Here is a 22,597-nt window from a genome sequence, read left to right on the forward strand (position 1 = left end):
CACTTCGAAGGTATCATGATTCCGTCCATAGATATGTGTTTACTTCTGGGATTTGACGAGTTTTGAGCCTAAAATCGACGAAAAAGGAATCGTCGGAGTTTACGACCCAAGCTTACGGCCGTAACTCCATTTGCGGCCATAGGCTTACGGTCACGAGTTTACGGCCATAAACCCACGTTGACCGTAAACTCCCAGTTGACTTTAAACTTAATTTAAAAAAAATTAATAATTCACTTTTGGGCTCGAATTTAAATCATTTAAAATATTATTTGCTCAGATATCTTTCTTGTATTACTTAGTATGTTTTAGTGCAGATCAAATGACAGTCTTAAAGTTCGCAGACATGCACAATCTGGCAATGGTACTGGCTGATCCTCCGGTGGCCCATGTAGATTTCAAGTCAATGATTCATGGACTAAGAGAATGTTGTTTGGCCTTCACCATCACCATGAACGTCGTTGTTTATCGGGAAATCATAAGAGAGTTCTGGCAGACTGCCAAAATGACAAGAGACGATGATGGAGCTGTGACTGTAGACGCAATCGTTCAAGGATGCAAAGTTGTGATAAATGAGCAGTTCACCAGAGAAACTTTGTTGATCAATGACCTACCGAGTTTTCCCACCGAAATTGGTATTGAAGATGCTCAGAAGATTTTGAGGAAGATGGGGTATGAAGGCGATTCTCCTCCTACAATGAAAAAGCTTCTGCCACCCTACTGGAGATTCCTAGCCCATGTGTTCATGAGCTGCATCTCCGGCAGGAGGTCTAGTGCAAATGAAATATCCCTGAGAAACATTGTAGCTATAGTTTCTATTGCTGCAAGAATTGGTTTCAACTTTTCAAGGTTTATCCTGGATGAATTTGTGGTCAACATCAATGCCATCACACGGGATACCTTTTTGATGTATCCTAGATTCATTAAGCTCTTCATCAACAAACAATTTCCTGACATGGTAAAGGAGGGAGATACACTTGATATGAAGTCCTTGGGCCCTCACACTATTGGTCTAATTAAACAAAATCGCAATGGAAATGTTACTTTTCAAGGACTATATCCGTCGGTTAAATTCAGAAGATTTGTCGAGCCGAATGAGGCGTCCGAGTCCCACGGATCTTCTGATAAGATATCTTCAGAACACACTTCATCAGAAAGGGTGATCTCAAAAGGAGATGTGATCACTATATCGGATCAGGAAGGGGAGGAGACAGTTGCTCCTAATGTGGCTGTAACTGAGGAGCATGACCTGCGATCAGTTCGAATTGAAAGTGACTACAATGAAGGGTCTTCCATGAATGCGAATGAGACTGATCAATATGAAGACCTTGACCTTACAGGTTTTGATAGAGATGAAATTCCTACCAATTTTGGAAGCAATGATGACTTCTTGTCGAATGTCAACCTCAACACTTTGCTTGATAATATCAGTGATGTTTCTCTCCCAGCAACGAAGATAAGGGATTCTGAAGACGTTCTTGATTCAACACCCATTTCTACAAAGCAAGTGGTTGGTTCTACAACTCCAATGGTGACAGTGTTAGGGATTCCTCCCCTTGACGGTGCCTGACCTACATTTGAACCACTTCAGGGTGATCGCACAACAGACCAGACCTTATAACCTCCATCCAAAAGAAGAAGACGTGATCCTAGGTTTGGGCCTCTGGATTCTAACTTGACTCATGGTTTGCCGATTACGCCAACAACTACCCCTACTATTGTATCAACACAACCTTTATGTGGAGGTCCTAGCACCATTTTTGAAGCCGGTGGCTCCTCTGCTCCACCAGGATTTTCTACTCCAAGGGCAGATCTTGATGAGGCCTCTGTGCGGTTAGCTTTGTATCTTGCCCATGAACAAACTGTTGCACCTTCTTCTAAAGCTAAATGAATTGCTTTTAGAGAAGGTCATTGAGGAGAAGATGACTCTGTGGTTGATGAGCTTCAAAGGAGAGTGAATGTGCTTGACCAGAAGAATATAGAGCTCAGTATTCGAGTCGAAGATCTTTTGAGTGAGAATACAAATCTGAAGATTCAAGTTTCTGATCTTCAGGAAGATAAGGCAACAAAGACCAAGCAAATCTCTGAGCTTCAAGCTCATTTTAATCTCCTGACCTCTAGTTATTTTGATCTAAAGAAGAAGCTTGAAGAAGATATTGGTGCCAAATATAAAACATATGTAGATGAGTACAAAATCAATCTTTATTCTCAATCTCATCCTATTGTTGTGCCAACTGCTCAAACTTCACGGGTCGTGCACCGTTTTGAAGAAGAACCCGCTCATGCTCCACATGTTGCAAAAATTATTCGTGATAGACAAGCTAAAGCTGCTTAAAAGGGACAACTCTTGTTCAAGTGAAGTTCCGACAAAAACGCACCAGGGAGTCAATCCGCAATCACTGTTACGGATCTTGAGGCCGTACGGTTTAGAGACACGTATGGTGATCGATCAGAGATCATTTCCTGGGGATTTCATGACACCCTAAATATGTGGATCGTGCGGAGAAAGTATGGTAACACGGAGCTCTATAAAGATTGTCATGATTTTAATTCGTTGACTAGGGTGGATCTTTTAGAGCTGTCCCAATCTCCTTTTGCAAACCCTTCAGATAATCAACAGGCAACTCAGTTCAAACATTTTCTTGAAGATCCTGTGAAAAACGGCTTTCCCTCCATGAAGACTGATGAGTCTGTCATAAGAATTATCTTGATGTCATAGATCCCAAAACTGGTCATCCACTTCAGGTGGTGATGTGGCCTACAACAAATCAGGTCAAACAAATCCTCGTGCTTCAAAGTTACCCGGATGGATACCTAAGCTCCATGCTTTATTGGGTATTCGATGAAACTACAACATCTACTGTTATCAAACTAAAAGATGGATGCATCCGTTTGTACGATCGAAGGGATTTGTTCCAGTTCAGGAAATGGGACATTCATCATCTAAGCCTTCATCAAATTAAAGTTGCTGAGGAGATATTTGATTTAGTCGTGAAGGAATACACATCCATGGTTGCCGAGATCATAAATAAACGCATGTGGCATGGGACAATGGGGCAGGCAGATGTGATGGTAATTGACAAAGATTAACTTCAAGCTAGCACCAAACCAAGGGGAGATTGAAGGGTCTAATTAATGGTTTGGTCTAGGCTTTCGTTGCAATAGGTTCTTTTTGGTATAAATGCATTTTTGGTAGCTTGTATAGCTGTTTACGGCCAGAGCATGAGTTTACGGTCGTAAGCTGTTTATGGCCAAAAACATAAGTCGGCCCATGTCACTAGATATAGAGGTCTTATAAGTCTTTTATTGGTTGTTGATGCCATCAGAGTTCACGGTTGCTGTAGACGAGTTGTACCAGACATTTTTCATTAATAGAAGCGTGTGCAAGCTTGTTTTGATTTCTGTTTCTACTTCATTCTCCTTGTTATTGATTGTTTTGTTTGCTTGATCACTGGTAAGATTAGTTTCAGGACCTTACAATTTACCTCAGAATCTTGTGATCCGTTTAGATAGTACATCAGACCACATAAATATAGTGCCTTCAAATCTTGAGGGTGAAAACCACTACCCCCAAATCCAGATAATGTGTGGGATACCACGTATCGTGAGGCTTCAGAGGCCGCAAAGCATAAGTTATCACCCGTCCACTCTTCATGAGGACTTCCCTGAAACCAATGATGGATGCATCACAGAATACCACAAAATCCTCAATTCCCTCAGGGAGGGTCAGAACCGGGGACTCACGTAATCTCTGTCGAAGGGTATCAAATGCCGACTGCTGCTCTAGGCCCCATCGAAAATTCACCCCTTCATCATTACACGAGTGAGGGGTACTGCAATCTTGGAGAATCTAGAATGAATATCCAAGATTACCCTGTTGGGTTTTGAGCATTCTAACACTCCTAAGTGTACATGCAACCCTAAATACCTTGGATCTATGTTTTCTCTATTATACATGCAAATAAGAACTTCCAAGGTATTATCCTAATCTAGCATACAAAAACAATGACTATAGCAAGATAGAATACATACCTCTTTGGTGTAGAAAGTCTTCATGAAGCTTGAGTGCCTAGTGCCCCAAGTGTGACACCTCAAATGGTTCACACAACACCAAATACACATGGAATGACTTGAGAGAAAACTACAACTCATGAAATCGGCTAGCCCTCTTACACCACACACTAGTGGCCGATTTTGGTCAAGAATAAGATGCTTATATAGTTAGGGTTACACCATGTAAACCCTAATTGACATGGCCTTTCATTTCCATGATCCATGGGTACAAATACACCATGGAGCATCCATGAACCATCCTATGGGTTTTAGCCCAACTTGATTATCCATGGAGCATTAGCCCACTATACAAGTATGGATGATTTACACAATCAACCCATATATTTAATTAGTCTACTTTTGATCACTTAATTAATCCTAGATTAATTCTTGATCAATACTAATTAAATAATCTTATTATTCTTATTATTAATATACTAGAACTTATAATATATTAATAACCATAAGTGTCTTATTTCTCTCATTAAATTCTATCCAAGTGCATGATGCCATGCAACCCAAAAGGACCATGCCGGGTCGGGTCAAGTCTTACCAATTATAGTTATGGACTTAGACATTAATCCAACAGTCTCCCACTTAGATAAGTCTAAAACTATTATTACGTATGACTTCAGGAACCAACTGGCAATCGTAGCTCTCAAAAGCTTATGTCGAACTCTGACCTTGTCGATGAACTCTGACCTTTGTCAATGACTTGTCCATTAGATAAGGGATCATATATTCCTCCATTCTAGATATCATATGGACTGAGACATGGATTATAATCATTCTCTCTGTCCATTTGTTGTTTCCCGATTTGCGATTTATGACGACTGACTAATTGAACAAATCAAATCAGTCCTGGCCCGGCCGAGCACTTCCATTTGTCATCATCAAATCATCGAGGGGCCCACAGATATCGCTTTTATCCCGAAGGTAAAAGGAACGGATAAACTTCGACTCATATGGCTTGTTCTACTACTTGTTGAATCATACACAAAGGCACGTTTTATAGCACCGAGTTACCAAATGCGTTTTCGTGCAATCAATGTACTATCAACTCATAGTAACAACTCATATCTCTAGGTTTGAAGAATATAAGATATTATCGTCTCATGATCACTCGTGATAAAATCCATGAAGTGATTCCAATGAGCGCAGGTTGAATCCAATACTCAGAACTTATGAGCACTCATGAGTGTTGTAGCCATTTGTCCAACACCTTAGACCTCTACAAGCCAACCCATGACAGTCTTAATTCATATCTACTTCCAACATATGACCGACTGTGGATGGTTTGAATAACTTAGTCATTCCGGAAGAATAACCCAGTTTATTCGGGAAGTCAAAACATGCAAAATGAAACACAATAATAATTGAATCCAATATGGTATCAACCCTTTGAACATAAATAAAACACCTTTTATTTATCACCATATGATTACACATTATTCATTGTATACTGTTTCAGCTATCAACTTTATTCTTGAATTTAAAACAGTAGTTGTCCCATGCTCCAAGCATGTACACTATGTTTTCTTAAACACTAGTCATGCCACACACCAAGTATGCATACTATGTTTGTCTATGATCTTTACTTTGTGAACTAGATCAATTGAACATAACTTCAATGATTCTTTTTTCACACTCCCAAATCCTTACTGCAAATGCAAGAATTCCAAATTCATGCCATTTACTGAAATCTGTTAGATTCTAAACTTATATGCATTGATCTTCTTGTAATGATTATGTACAAAATCAGAAAGACTTGACAACAATCATTACAGAGCATTCCAAAGGAGATCAACTCCTTGGAAACATCCTTCTTGCATTAAGTTTCCTTAATCTTACACAGATTGAAAATTCTAACTTTGAAACATTTCCAGATTCCATTTTGACTATCACTTCTGAACAAGAGTTGCCTCCTTACAGATTATGTCAATATGGTCCTTCCAGAATTATCACTATACTTCCAACTGTCCTTGAGCAACCAATCTTTGGTAAACCTTAGATTGTCCTCGACAATTGTTTAATCCTTTTAGTCATATCCAGTTCTAAACCTTTTCCCTTCTTAATGCCCTAGGCATTTGGAAAAATTTAGAAAGGATGAATATAGCACATGTAATCGATCCTATATCCGAAGCATATGGGAATCGATTAATGATGTCTCACATAAAGACTAAACCAGTCTTTTGCTATAATATGTCCATTTCAATTTGCCAAGTTCTCATAATTCAGATTATGAAAAGGGATCCCGTAATCATAATTGAATTTTAGAACGCAAATAATGGATCCATATACAGAATTTCCTTATGTTGAGCCATTCCAACATGAAATTCATATATATCCTTGACTAAATGATTGAAACCTCACGATCTAAGCTTATAGATTTGAGATGAAGTATAATTTCCTCTCCCTTAATTATAGCAAAACAACTTTTCCAACCCCTGCAACCTCACGAATTGAAACTTTTTGTTTTTTATAATTAACATTGCTAACTTGCAATAATTATCATAATTATCATTCTCCCACTAACATGATGATTATTAGCATAACACTTATACTCCCACTAGCTCTGACATGTACTCAGAGATCAGCTGAACTTCTAGAAATCAATACTCTATTGACTTTCTTACCAAAGTTCAGAATTCTGAAACTAGATTGTTTTGATAAGACTTTATCAAAATCATACACCTTCCCTTAGAGAACACACTTGTGTGTCTAAACAATTATGAAGAGGGATGCCGTAATCATAATGGTTAGACCTTTTTGCCACTTCTCACAAGTCCAAGTTAGTGTGCCGGTAAACCACACACGCTCCACTAACGACTTTGAGAATGCAAATATCACAATTGCTATCTAGCTAAAATCTACTTAGTGAAAGTGTTTCCTCACCATCATTTTCATGAATCGGAGAGAAACCTTATGACACTTAGATTTGTAATGGTGTATGTGTTCTTATCCATTTGAATTGTCAAAACCATAGCCACAAGGCAAGGATAATGACAAATCCAAACTCATATGGATTGAACTCAATCTTAATTTCTTGCCACCTGGCAGCTCAAGGGCCTACCATTGCTTCCAAGTTGTTGTGCAACCAATTGAGAACTCTAAGAACTCATATGCAAACCCAACTTTAACTGGAATGGGCACAAAATATGTCAACACGATAGGTTGTAAACCTCAAGTCGTGTGCTAGTAAAGAACTTCAGGTTTTATTCTTGATTAGTTCTTGAGACTTTCAAGACCTTTAAGACTCCCACTGTCCTCTTGACCTATAAGACTCCCTTGTCAAACATCCAAGAGATAGTGAGGATTCTTAATCAAGACAAACACTTCACACAATTGGCCTAAGTTGGTCTTTGTTTTATCCAAAACATCACAACTTACCAATTTCAAATGTACATAGGAAACTTTTACTCTTACATTTGACAAGTGTTTTAAACCTTCTTTGAGACATGTCACTCAACTTACAATCTTGGAGTATGACTCTAAGACTTGTATTGGAACGAAGTATGACTCATCTTCTTGATTTAACCATTTTAACAATTCAAGATCCCTCTTCTTAGTCATAAGAATGCACTAAGATTTCCTTAGAGAACTAATTGTGATATGGTTTCTTAATCATTAAGATGATCACAAAACTGATACTAAAGTACTCTCCCATCTTTTCAGATTTGAGAAACTTTTATCCTTCTGCCTAATTTGATTCTTCTTATTCGCTCTGCCTTACATTGGAACCTTTTTCCAATTTCTCAGAATTACACTTAAGCTTGTAAGTATAATCATATTTACTGAGCTTTAGTAAACTATGACGAATAGTTTTATCAATCTTTTGTGGTCGACTTGACCAGTGCACAAGAATGTGTACTCGATCCCTTAGTCCTTCACTTGACTTACACATCCATGTGAACAAGTAATTAGTCTTAATTTTCCAATACTTGAAAGTTCTCATTCATCATGCTATACAACTTGCATGATTCCAAGTTCCGGTCCAATTGAAACTTGGGTGATGAGAATCTTTCCTTATTTGGTAAATTTTGACATTACCACAAATGAAAGAATCAATTTCATATTTCCACTCTTGCTATTAATGGAATCAAATAAGCAACAATTTTTCCTCAAATGCCATTGTAAGGATATTTTAAAATAAATAAAATCAAAAATTTTCTTTTATTTTAAAACTTTGCGGAAAACTATCCTTACAATCCATATGAAAACTTGTTGTTATCTATTCCTAAGCAATATCTCATAACTCCTAAGAAGTAGCTCAAGAATCCGATTTTTCAAACTATGCGATAGAAATCCATCTATGCTATCAGATTCAGCATATTCTTTCTTTAAGTTTCTCCACTTTTTCTTTGATTCTTAAAACATCACCATGTGACCTAGTCACATCATGTATCAAGAATCTCAGAATAGAAACTTAACAGAGTTAGATAGTGGACTTTACCTGAAGTAGAGTCAAACTTATTGACTTTAACATCCTTAGGTAAATTTTGGCAGCTTCGCAATCAATGCCCCTTCCTTTGGCAATATAAACATATGGACCCTTTGATAATGGTACCCGAGACTATCACAGACTTAGCTTTTTCTCTTTACCATTTGGTCAACCAAGTTGACTATGGCCGATCCCTTTCCATTGGGAAGAGAATGCTTTACTGGATATCCAATGTCATCATTGTCAATGTCCATAAAGTTTTAGGAAGTTGATCTTAGCAAATAGATAAGATCATTAAGGGTCTTGTTATAGTCTGTTTCATAGGTGTCCCAAAGGAACTCACTATGTGACTTAGAAAGTGATTGAACCACCAACTTTCTCAAGACTTTGACACACAACTCTCCCGACTTGTCAATACGTGACTACATCTCCAAGATGTGATCACACCTAGACCTTGCCTTGCCAATAGGGCTTGAGTGACCTTAAACTTTTCAAGAACTTGTGGGTTGGGGAGAATAATTGGAGGAGGTGAATGAAGTATGATTTCCATGGGACATCATCTTCATTTAGGAAAGCTTGTTTCAAGAGATTTGGGAAGATCATAGGTGTCTAAAATAGACATCTTTTGGGAGATATTCAAGATAGTTGATTTAAAGTCCTTAATATGACACCCAATATGAAATATTAAGGCTAGGACCCAACAAACTATTTTATAACTTAGAAGAGGTATGCCGTAATCCAAGCTATAAAATATTTGAAGGTAGGTGAATGACGATTCACCAATTTCCACCAAGATAAACGAAATGTATTATTAGGTTTTAATTGGTTTTGAAACTCCTAGATCTTTGAGATTCATTGAACTGTTCAAAGGCATGTTTCAATCTCGAGTGTGCCCTTCAGGTTTTGTGACTGGGATGCCGAGGATCACAAAACAAGGTGTGAAGTAACCATGCAAATTACTTGGTACCCTTAAGTGTTTACCCCTTAATCGATGTGCCGGTTAACCACACACGCTCCATCGATACTATGATAAACATTAAGTCACCCTTTGCCTACCTTGTTAAATACGCGTTAGTGTGCCGGTTAACCACACACGCTCCACTAACCGACTTAAACAAAGTGCAAAGTGTAATTTCATGGATTAGCACCTTATTCACATTTTTCCTAAGTAACTAAGATTGGGTATTATTAAGAGTTTAGTTACTTAGTATTATCATTAATACTTTTAATGAAGGGAGAATTCTAGTCCTGTCAAACCCGTTCGGCTAACGACCCTCCACCAGTCAAGCAAGCGGTGGGTGAGAGTGGACACCCATTAAGTTGCCATTTTATAGGCAACAACCTTATACCCACCTTATAGACCGGCTTCGTGAATGAGGCGTACTAGCGGTTAGACTGACTTTACTCTTATACATTTATATATTATTAACTTATAATATTATAAAGTATAAGGGTTGAATTTTAACTTTTAAAATTCTAAGGGCTAACTTGGAATTAAAGTATTCATAAGTGAAAACTTTACAAATTCCAAAACTTGAGGGCAAGTTTTGAAACTATTCAAAACTAATTAAATCCATAACTTATGTGTTTAAAGTAGTTTTAATCCAAAAACTCTTCAAGTTGCATAACTTGAGGACAAGTTATGGAAGACTTTAAACTAATAAAAGAACTAACTTTTTCTTTATTTTATAACTTATGGATTTAATTATGGTTACATATTTTCCTTTAATGAAGTGACTCTTGAACTTCCATAACTTGAGGACAAGTTATGGAGTCATAAAAAAAATTATTCAATGACACAAGACTCTTCATTTTGTAACCATTGCCAACTTTTATGAGTTTTATGAAACTTAAATGTGACTTTTCATATAACTTGAGGAAAAGTTACACAAACACATTTTAGAATCAACTCTTAGATTAATTTGGATTGAAAACAATAATTTCACATAACTTTCCTATTAATCTAAGCAACTCATAAGAACAAGATAATTCAAATCAAACTTTTTCATGTAATTAGTCTAAACCTTAAACTAATACAAAACATGAATCTATTGACAATTATCTTTGAAAATGGATTAGCATGAACATTACCACATCAAAAATAAGTTTATAAGTTCAAAAACAACTTAGGGTAATGTTCCTAGTCCATTTCTAGCCAAAAAAACTCGAAAATATGCTGTCTGGGGGTCCAACTCGTCGAGTGCATGAACCAACTCGGCGAGTTGGATCGAATTGATCACATTTTAGGCATGGACTCGCCGAGTCCTCTGATGGACTCGCCGAGTCCTCTGATGACCAGACAGCACCAAATTCGTTTTTTTTTCAGCTTCTATTGCAGGTATAACAAGAAAACAAGCCTAGGCTCTGATACCACTGTTGGGTTTTGAGCATTCTAATACTCCTAAGTGTACATGCAACCCTAAATACCTTGGATCTATGTTTTCTCTATTATACATGCAAATAAGAACTTCCAAGGTATTATCCTAATCTAGCATACAAAAACAATGACTATAGCAAGATATAATACATACCTCTTTGGTGTAGAAAGTCTTCATGAAGCTTGAGTGCCTAGTGCCCCAAGTGTGACACCTCAAATGGTTCACACAACACCAAATACACATGGAATGACTTGAGAGAAAACTACAACTCATGAAATCGGCTAGCCCTCTTACACCACACACTAGTGGCCGATTTTGGTCAAGAATAAGATGCTTATATAGTTAGGGTTACACCATGTAAACCCTAATTGACATGGCCTTTCATTTCCATGATCCATGGGTACAAATACACCATGGAGCATCCATGAACCATCCTATGGGTTTTAGCCCAACTTGATTATCCATGGAGCATTAGCCTACTATACAAGTATGGATGATTTACACAATCAACCCATATATTTAATTAGTCTACTTTTGATCACTTAATTAATCCTAGATTAATTCTTGATCAATACTAATTAAATAATCTTATTATTCTTATTATTAATATACTAGAACTTATAATATATTAATAACCATAAGTGTCTTATTTCTCTCATTAAATTCTATCCAAGTGCATGATGCCATGCAACCCAAATGGACCATGCCGGGTCGGGTCAAGTCTTACCAATTATAGTTATGGACTTGGACATTAATCCAACATACCCTGCCAAAGCAAAGAAACACCTGATATCCGAGAGAGATTTCGGAATCTCCAACTGCATCACAACCTCGATCTTGGCTGAATCGACCAATATCCCATCCTGGTTCACGAGGTGTCCAAGGAACTGAACCTCTCATAACCAAAACTCGCACTTCGAGAAATTAGCATAAAGCCGTTCTCGCCTCAAACCCCTTGAAGTTCACGAAGATGCTCCTCATGCTTCTCTCCGGTCCTGGAATATACCAAGATATCATCAATGAACACAATAACCAAACAATTGAGCATCGACCTGCATACTCGATTCATCAAAACCATAAATATTGCAGGCGCATTAGTGAGCCCAAACAGCATCACTACGAACTCGTAATAACTATAACGAGTTTGGAACACGGTCTTCTCTACGTCCTCCTCTCTCGCATTGACCTGATGATACCCGGACATCAAATCTATCTTGGAGAACTAAAATGCCCCTGCAACTGATAAAAAAAGGTCATCAATCTACAGAAGGGGATAGCAGCTCTTCACCGTTAACTTGTTCCACTCTCGGTAATCAATGCACATCCGGTGTGAACCATCGTTCTTCTTGACAAACAAAATCGGTGCTCCCCACGGTGAATTGCTCGGCCTGATGAATTGCTTGCCTAGCAGCTCCTGCATCTCAGGCAGTGCCAAGAGATACGACGCCTTGGCAATCAGGGTCACCCCTAGCATAAGTTTAATCCAGAACTCGACCTACCTCTCATGAGGCACACCGGGTAACTCCTATGGAAACACATATGTGAACTCTCTGACCACCGGAACCTCTGAAACTTAAACCTGATCCCCAACACGTGTATCCACCACATAATCCAAATAACCCGCACATACATGCTGAATATACTGTTGAGCTCTAGCTGCAAAACAAAACCTTAAACCAATCCTGGTTCCCTCTCCATAGATAACAGTTCTCCCCCACTTGGGGTTTGTACTACCACACGATGGCCCTCACAATCAATCATAGAAATGAAACGAATTAGCCAAACCAAACCCACAATCACGCAAACATCCCTTATGAGGATAGGGATCAAATCGATCGAATAAGGTACCTCGAAGAATTCTAGAATACAACCCTGATATATTGACGATGTAGAAACCCCATGTTCGTTAGCGATAGAAACTTGCAACGGACACTCTAACTCCCCAATGGGCATATCAAACTCCCTACAAAACGATCGAGATACAAAGGACCGACTCGTAACCGATTCAAACAACACTAGAGCAGGAAAAGAGTTCACTAGAAACATACCTAACAGAGGCAAATACATATAAGCATAACACAAAACATAATCAACAAGATAACGGATAGAAACATACCAGTCACAACATCTGGAGCTACTCTGGCCTCCTCGACAGTAAGCTAGAATGCACGACCTTGAGTCTTTGGGGTCTCTGCCCTCCCCTGATACCTATTCATGATCAAAGCCTATGCCGGCTTGGCGGCGAGAAATGGACAGTTGACCTTCATATGGCCAAGCCAATCACAATGGTAACAGCTCTTAGTACTCAGATCAGGGTGCTACTGGCGGCAATCCCTCACATAGTGCCCTCACTGCCACATTTGTGGCACACACCCCCTAATCGACCCCCAGATCTAGAATCAATGGTCTTAAACCGCTTTGGCGTCGACTGCGACTGTGTTGTGGCCGATCTCTGCTCCCTTTTTTGAAGCTCTATCTCGATCTCACACCGCCTAGCGGCCTCCTGCATCTCCAACAAAGAGTCATATCGCTAGGTGAAAAGAACTGCCTGATATTCGTCTTGATCATGCCACTACAAGAAAAAAGACCTTTAATGACGCGCTTTTTTACGACACGCGATAATTAATGATACGCAAAAGGACGTGCCCTTAAAATAGTGTCATCTCTCCAAAAAATTTAAGGATTTACGTCACGCTTTATTGCGTGCCCTTAATTTGGTGTCTCAAGAAAAAAAATTAAAAACACGGAGGGCGCTTTATCTTAAACGCGCGTCGTCTGTACCTGTCGCTTTATAATTTTAATGAAACGCGCTTTTAGTAGACAAGGGGGGAAATGAAATCCCCAAAATTTTGAAAACCCGCCTTTTTTTTTCTATCTTCTATCTATCTTTCATCTTCAACCTAACAAGGACGAGCATTGCACTCTTGATTTCCCTAACTCTTTCTCATTTTCTGATTCAAACTTGAAAGAATCGAAAAAAAAAATCTATCAATTTTGAAGCCTAAAAAAATCTAACAAGGACGAGTATCCATCGATCCGACTTCCAAAAATAGAGGGCATTGATTCCACGTCTTTCGGGGTTGGGAGGAAGGAAAAACTGTTGGTCCCGTGTGATCTAATTGGTAGAGGGCATCGATTCCCTAACTCTTTCTCATTTTCTCCACCATCGCTGCTTTCGCTAATATCCACTCCGACCTATTATGAACGCAAATGGTAAAGATCTGCTTCGATTTCCCGATTGGTCTTCATCGACGGTGGTGGTGAGTCGGAGGTGCCATGTTGATGTGATTATTACAATCGATTGCAGAAAATGAGAAGATTTAGGGTTTTTTCTTGGTCCAGTGGAATACTTTCAGGTTTCGTCTCGACTCCTTTTATTTTATTTTCTTTCTTTTCCTTTCCTTCTGCCATCTGCTTCCTTTCCCCACCTCTTCTTTCTTATTTGGATTCTCCAGGCGATATGCTACTGTGGCGATTCAGTCGGTGGCGGGTCAGCCTCAATTTCATAACATTTTAAGGGATTGCTGTTGGTGTTCATCGACGGTCGTGGTGGGTCGGAGGTGCCATGGTGATGTGAAGAAATAGAGAAAAAGGAATATAGTCATCACTTGCTGATACCGACGACAATCCGTTTTCTGCATTAGCCAGATTGAATGACTTCAAAGGAGGTCCGTATTTCTTTTGTATGTTTTTTTATCCCAATCAATGAATGGATTTTTCCCCTGTATACGTTGGGCATCTTTCTTTTTTTTATCCCAATCAATGAATGGATTTTTTCCCCTGTATGTTGGTTTTACAAGTGCAAGTATATTAATCTACTAATAATCCCAACTTGACATGAAGTTGATAAGTAACAAGTAAGAATAAATTGTGTTTCAGTGAGTTTGTGTTCGACCCAATTAAATGGCAGCGAAAGCAAATGAACGAGGACTTACTTGACCTATCAAAGATGTTCAATGCAGTTAAATCGCTTGTTCGAGTGCCTTCTGTAGACCCCAAATATAAAATCGCTCTTCTTGCTTCTAAGCAGGTTCTTCTTCTTCTTTCTAGAAAAAATTGTTAGTGAAAACCAAAAATAGTATTACATTAGTAAGGAGGTTGCTGGTGCAGGACCATTGTCTTGTTGATCTACTGCATGCTTGGCAAGATGGAAAACTTCCGGTTCAGATAAGCTCTGTAATCAGGTAAAGCATGGAACTTTTTTTTTATTTGTTATCTTTGACCAGTAAATGATGTGTATAATGTCTGTATTTTGAACAGCAATCATGATAGGGTGGGGAATACCCATGTGATGCGGTTCCTTGAAAGACATGAGATTCCATATCATTATCTGTCCAAGTCAAAGGAGAAGAATGTAGAAGATGAGATATTGGGGTTGGTTGAAGATACAGATTTCTTGGTCCTTGCTAGATACATGCAGGTAAATGTTTTTCTAGTAGTAGTATAGCAACAGGATTGGGAAAAAGGTCTTATTTGTTTATTTACCCAGGACAGGTGTTGTCTGGAGACTTTTTGAAAAGATATGGGAAGCATGTGATCAACATACATCATGGCTTATTGCCATCATTCAAGGGAGGAAATCCATCTAGGCAGGCAGGTTCTGTGTTCCAATTTCCAAATTCTGTTTTAAGCTTTTTATGTTTTTATGTTTTTTACTGGAGAATGACAGGCTTTTGAAGTTGGGGTCAAATTGATTGGTGCCACAACCCATTTTGTCACGGAGGAGCTTGATGGGGGCCCAATCATTGAGCAGATGGTAATCAAAGAGTTTTAAGTTTCTCAGTATCAGTAGTATGCAGTATATATATGCTAAGGTGAAAAGTCAAATAGTTTATGTTTGGGTTTGCAGGTTGAGAGAGTCTCGCACAAGGATAATTTGCTGAGTTTTATTCAAAAATCTGAGAATCTTGAAAAACAATGCCTTATGAAGGCAATCAAGTCATATTGTGAGTTACGCGTTCTACCTTATCAACACAACAGGACTGTTGTATTTTGAGTAAGCTCAAAATGATGCTGATCAAAACTACAGAGTCCATTATATTCCTTGTGTTGCAAAGTTTTTGTATTTCATTTTAATTATTCCTTGTGTTGCAGAGTCCATCAAGTCATGATGCTGATCAATCCTCTCACGTTAAAGAGTATTGTCAAATTTTGTTCTTTAGAATGTAAGGTAAAAATGGTCATTTGGTCTAGGATATTGTCAAATTTTGTTCTTTAGAATATTGTCATGGGTTTGATCAACTGGTAATGGCTCTTTAGTCTTTCTTTTTATATCTTTTTATGAAATCAGCTTATGATATGAGCTCTGGGTTCGATAGTGCCTTTTTCATGAGATTGTCAAAAGTTGAATAAAATAAAAAAATAAACAAGGGTAATATTGTAATAGGGAGGGTCTTAATACATAATAGGGAGGGTCTTAATACATAAAGTGACCAACCTCTCACTTAGCACGACAAGTCATTTTGATTTTATTAAGTAAAAAAGAAACAACCTTATCAATCTACATGCATAGAAGACCCTGCTGTCCCATAATTTTTAACAATTTGTATTATCATTATTTGATTTTAATAATAATTTGTTTTGTTTTATTGTTGAGGTTATAGACTGATAGCCTTACTTTTCATGTCATTATTATTTATTTCTTTTTTTGTTTGTAGTTTCTTGCAGAAACTTTGGATGTTGTTCAAGACATTGATTGGGTCATTTCTCTTGGAAATGCTTTTGCAAAGCAGTATGAGCTTTATACATATGATGATGAGCATTCTGCACTACTTCACAGGTATGACCTCATTATCATTATCATTACATTTTTTTAATTAAATTATCTTATTGAGAGTATTCTTCTCCTACAAATGTCTTGCTATACTTCTCTGTTGCTAGGTAACCTTCTCAACAACAACATTCTACTTAAGCAGGTGAGTAATCAAGATTAAGGGAGACTTGTAATCATGTTTGACATTCCTTTCCAGTAAGAAACAGAGTTGTATGATTATTTGTTAGTTTTATAGGAATGTATAACCCATGTTAGCAATGTATTATATTTGTTTAACATTTGAATGATTCTTTGTATGACATTACAATTTGTGCAATTTATTTTATTTTTTGAGTATGAAATTTTATTTTATATTATGCAATGGATTGTATTTTTTGTATATGGTATTTTATTTCTATTATGAGAAATTAAATGCAAATTTAATTTAAAAATTAATAAATATATAAATTTATTTTTTTTAAACATTTAAAATTACGATACGCAAACATGTGTGTCATCTTCATTTATGACATGGCCTTTCTTGACAGGGGCTTTCTTGATACACATTGCGTGTCATTAACACGCGCGTCGTAATTGCGCGTCGTAAATGAGCGTCGTAAATGCGCGTCGTCTATAGACGACGCGCAAAAGCGCGTCGTCTCTCTTTATGACAGGGCCTTCCTTGACACGCATTTGCGCGTCGTCTGAGCCTTTTACGACGTGCAATGAGCGTCGTAAAAGGCTGTTTTTCTTGTAGTGTGCACAAGTAATGGGTCATATGAGCCTAATCTAAAGCAAACTCATGACAGAACATAGCCCTCTCAATAAACATCATGGTGATCTCTGTCTCTGACTCCGTCCCCTGCCTCAGGTCCAAAAACACCTGCGCCAACCTCTCGCGCTTTACTCGTGGCACATATCAAGTACAAGTCTCCACCAATCATTTGCTCCAGACAGCAGGAGGTTCAGAGTGCACCTGACCTTCTGGTCAGCTAGGCAAGAGCAGGTGAAAAAGCATCCCTCAAAATCAGATAGCCATCTCATGATCGGATCAAGAACTCCATTGAAAGTCGGCGGTTTTGTATTTTCGAAGTCCTGATACTGAAAAACCCGACCCGATCCAACTCCTGTAGCTGCAACGGCTACGGTGGTTGCATCAGCATCAACCTCAGACAAAACAGCATAACGCTCGTCAAAGTACTCAATCATGGTGGTCTTAATCGACCCAAACATCTCTAGAAACTAAGCTCAGAAGTGAGCAACAACTTCCTCCTGCAGGATCTCCGTGATCCTTTCATCCCACGCGCGTGACCCACCCTGACTACCAGCTCCTGATCCTGATCCAGACCCAACCTCAAATATTCGCGTAGTCGCCATATAGAAAATAAAATAGGAGGATATTGGATAATACATATATTATATCAGGGTAACCAACTCCCAACAAATCCCTAGGGGTTGTGACTTCCCTGTTACACGTACGGGTCCAATACTTTCAGTAGTACGGGCCCATACTACCTTCCCCACCTACCCATATTTGTCTTAGAGGAGCATCACAACACGATAAAAATACATACTAGCATGATCATACACTCAATCTCTACTCCCTATAGGAAAGGCTAAACATCTCGAAATTTGCCAGGTGACCCCACACAACTCATCCATGAAACTTACACCAACCCTGCAGCACTCATGTATGGTAGCCATACATAACACTGGACACTATAGACAGTCGAATATCTGATCCTACACTAAGCCCTTCATCAATCAAGAACAAGAAATAAGGCCAGACCAAACATTCTCAGGATACAGAATCTTAGTTATACATGACCACAATGCATACACTAAGCAACTACAGTAATGGTGTGTAATGCTTGTTCCAGGTATCACTTATTTTTGCAAGTTTTTTTTTAGGGTTTTTCACTGGGACTCGACGAGTTGGGGAGGCCAATTTGAAGAGTAGAGATCAATATTGAACGCGAGACTTAGGGTCTACTCGGCGAGCTGGAAGGCCCCAACTCGACGAGTAGCCGTGCTTTAGTCCTTTCTTGAGTGTGTGTGATCTTTGGAGAGTGAATTTTGTGCTCTTTAGAAGAAAACTCAAAGTTTGAAGGGATTGAAGTGAGGAGAAGGCTGTAGATCCGACATCTACCCTGTGTTAGCATCCATTGGAGGTAAAAAGTCTCTATCTTGACCTTTTGTTTCTTAGATCTCCTCCCATGGGAGTTTGATGCATTTTTAACCCACTTTCGGAGTCGAGCATGACTTGAAGTTGTGACTTCAGATCTAGACACCTTAGGCCTCCTTGCGCCTAAAGATTCAAGCTTTGGCCTTTCCCTATGCCATAAACCCCTTCATAAGCTTAGTTTTGAGTGTTTTAGCCTCTTAAGGCCTTGGATGCATGTAAAGTTGGCAACTTTACATGGTAACTACACCCTAGGGGACTAGATCTGTAGTTTGGAGCTTTGAAATCAACCGAAAAGGACAGAACATGAAAAGGGCTGAAGGAACTCGGTGAGTTGCATAGCCAACTCGATGAGTTAGGCTGATTTTACCTGCCTTTTTGGATTCTGAGTGAACTCGGTGAGTGGGTGCGATGACTCGACGAGTTGATGGGAGTTTACGGTCTCCTGGATACTGAAGAACTCGATGAGTTACTCGGGTAACTCGGCGAGTTGACTTGATTTTTCGGTTTTCTAGACTCGGAAGGAACTCGAAGAGTTTCTAGATGCACTCGACGAGTTGGGGTCAACATGGACTGTTGACCTTGACTTTGACTATGGTTGACCAAGTTTGATCTTAAGGGTATTTCTAGTATTTCGGGACTTTGACAAAGTTGGTCACATAATGAGTGTAGGCGGTTGAGTTGGAGCTGTAAGTTGGGATTGACTTTATCGGTTCAGCATTTCTTGAAAGGTGAGTCTTCTCACCATACCAATGGTCCAAGGCACCAAGGCCGACCCATTATATGATATTTGGATTGTTAGTTGATTATGTGATATTTCAGTATAACATTTGAATGGAAGTGCCCGAGGGTTCCAGTGGCAGTAGATTAAGACCATGAGGACGTTCCTATGACATTTGGTATAAGTCCTTGGAGGGTTTCCACGGCTTCCTAGTATGTTTAGATGTTTAGCTCATATGTTATTTCTATCGTTAGAGAAGATCGTGTGGAGGTTCCCACGGTAGGTAGCCAAGACCACGTGGGGGTTCAAGTGGAAATTAACAAAGACGATGTGGAGGGTTCCCATGGCAGATTGTTAAGACCACGTAGGGTTTCCGGTGGCACTTGGTGTAAGACCTTGGAAGGTTTCCATGACATCCTTATGTATATTTGTATGCATGGCTTTAGTATTATATATAGCTTATAGAGATATTCTGGATTATGTGATTATGTGGGGCATGCTACGGGGAACTCACTAAGCATTATCTTATAGTTTGTTGTTTGTTTCAGGTACTTCAGAGCCCAAGGGCAAGGGCCAGACTTGATGGTGCAACGTGCACTCTCTCTGGCGATTTTATTTTTGGGACACTCTGATATATTGAATAAAATATTTGATATTATGAATTTTGAAAACAATTGTTATTGGGATTTCATATTTATGGGAATGTTTTGGTTATCCAAAATTGAAAATTTTATTTGGAAAATTTGGGATGTTACAAGATGTCAATTCCATTAGAGAAAAACCCTAGGCCATCAGGCATCATATAATCATGTAATTCCATAATGCAAAATCCTGAAGATCCCGAGCCTATCATTAGCATGCTGTTTTAACATATCATAATATCAAATAACAATATGGTATTTTGGGGTCTACTTACTGACTTCGACTGATCGTACACATCACATCCTCCTTGATTATTTTGAAAACCATTTAAAAATCTTTTTCCTTAGTTTGAGACTGGATTCACACAAGTGTTCCTCCAATTCACTTAAACCAAGGCTCTGATACCAACTTGTAACATTCATAAATTCATGACAATTTTAAACTTTTCAAACAATTCCGCAAACCACCATTATTTACAAAATAGTTTTCAAAACATGTTTATTATCAGAGTTTTCAAAACATGTTTATAAAACAAAACATGAGGAGGTGCATGATCATGTCTTTGCCTTCCGGCGATCATTTGAGGTAGCTGAAACATAACACAAAACTGTAAGCCAAAAGCTTAGTGAGTTCCCCCAAAATACCAACCCAATACAAAACCAGAATAATAATCATAAACAATATGCATACAAAGCTTTCAGTCTGACTGTAATGCCCCACCGGCCTGTAGTCTATCTGGTACGCTAACAGAACCTTCATCATGACTGGTACGCCACAATGGGCCTTCAGCCTATCTGGAACGTTCTCCGAGCCTTCGACCTGATTGGTACGCCCCATTGGCCTTTAGTCTATCCGGGATGCCCTGGGTCTGTTCTCCTTCAGCACAAAGCAGGACAACCTGAACCCACCCACCATAACATATATCAACATATATCATATCAAACACTAGCTAGCATGCACAGACAGTCATATAGATCTAACATATCACTACATATAGCATCATCCTATATACCATGGTATAAATCTAACATATCACTACACATAGCATCATACGATAAAATAGGATAACAATCCAAAAAGCACCGACCATAGTGCCTTTGACCCAAAATTATAGTGAGGAAAACTCACCTCTCGCTGCTGAATCACACTAAAAGTCTCTGACTGATGGCTCACTAAAATCTCCGCGCTATCACAATAGAATAATCATCCAATTAATACTTGGATTACAATCTAAGCTAATAGCCATCATTAGGGTAAAAATGCCACTTTACCCTTTCCCTAGTTGGGCTAAGACCCTGGCCCAAATCTTGATCTAAAAGGCCCAACACTAAGCAATCACTTAAGGCCCATAATCGGTCGAATTTTCCAAATTGTGCCCACAATCCTACTTGGATTCTTTGACTTCAATTTCATGGCATATTCTCTCAAAATACCATACTGCTTTTCATAATCACCATAAACAAATTGTTGTTCCATAGCTTTTGCTGAAATACTTTCATCTTTGATATTGAAAGTGAATACGTATGTACTAAGTCCTCCTGTAATGACCCAAAAATTAAGGGTAAAATTTTATTTTTAATATAGCTAAAACATTGATACCATTTATTTCAAACACCTCAAGTCATCATTAAGTACAACATTTCTCAGAGTTCATCCCAAAATCAATCCTTACGGAAATCATAGGTGTGAGCACTGCGATCAATCCGAGCCCTTCATTTCCAAATCGATGAAACCTGAAACCAAAAACTGTAAACCGTAAGCACAAAGCTTAGTGAGTCCCCCAGAGCATACCCCACACACAATCCACATAACACATAACATATTAGCTTTAAAAGCTTTCTCTACCGCATACCACATATTACATTAGCGATAAAAGTTATCTCTACCACATAACACATTAGCTACAAAAGCTATCTCTACCACATATCATGTTAGCTACAAAAGCTATCTCTACCATGTATCCCTGCATAAGGATGCTATGGGCTCCCCCACATGGTCTTACACCTAAGTGACATGGGCTCCCCCCATAGCCTTTCCCTACCGGACAGCCATGGGCTCCCCCACATGGTCTTACATCCAAGTGCCATGGACTCCTCCATGGTCTTTCATGAAAATATCACATAACAAATAGCATAGCATAGCATAAAGCATATAATCGACTGGCATACCACCTATCACTACATCAACTAGTGTACCACATAACTCTACACAATAAGTATACCACTATAAAATGGGCCGACCTTGGTGCCTTAGACCCATTGGTATGGTGAGAAGACTCACTTGGCACTGCTGAATTCTCGCGGATGAACTTCCAACTGCCGGTTGACAGATTCTCGAACTGCCAACATCAAACAATACCCAATTAATAATTAGGTTCCAATGCATAATCACAACTCCATACTTGGGGTAAAAGACTACTTTACCCTAACTC

The 22,597-nt window shown here is 38.7% G+C and overlaps 1 protein-coding gene across 1 annotated transcript; it reads left to right on the forward strand.

Annotated features, from left to right (window-relative positions):
* Positions 1-14,631: 14,631 nt before the first annotated feature.
* Positions 14,632-15,945, forward strand: LOC145064043 (formyltetrahydrofolate deformylase 1, mitochondrial-like). The gene is made up of 6 exons (XM_079011571.1): positions 14,632-14,651; positions 14,749-14,899; positions 14,980-15,053; positions 15,130-15,289; positions 15,364-15,625; positions 15,719-15,945. Exons 1-5 carry the CDS (start codon positions 14,632-14,634, stop codon positions 15,544-15,546), a joined length of 588 nt encoding a protein of 195 aa, XP_078867697.1. The 3' UTR covers positions 15,547-15,625; positions 15,719-15,945.
* The last annotated feature ends 6,652 nt before the right edge of the window (positions 15,946-22,597 follow it).

This window comes from Lactuca serriola, chromosome 7 (genome assembly GCF_051521515.1).
Source record: "Lactuca serriola cultivar US96UC23 chromosome 7, Lser_US96UC23_V15, whole genome shotgun sequence".
Lineage (NCBI taxonomy): Eukaryota > Viridiplantae > Streptophyta > Magnoliopsida > Asterales > Asteraceae > Lactuca > Lactuca serriola.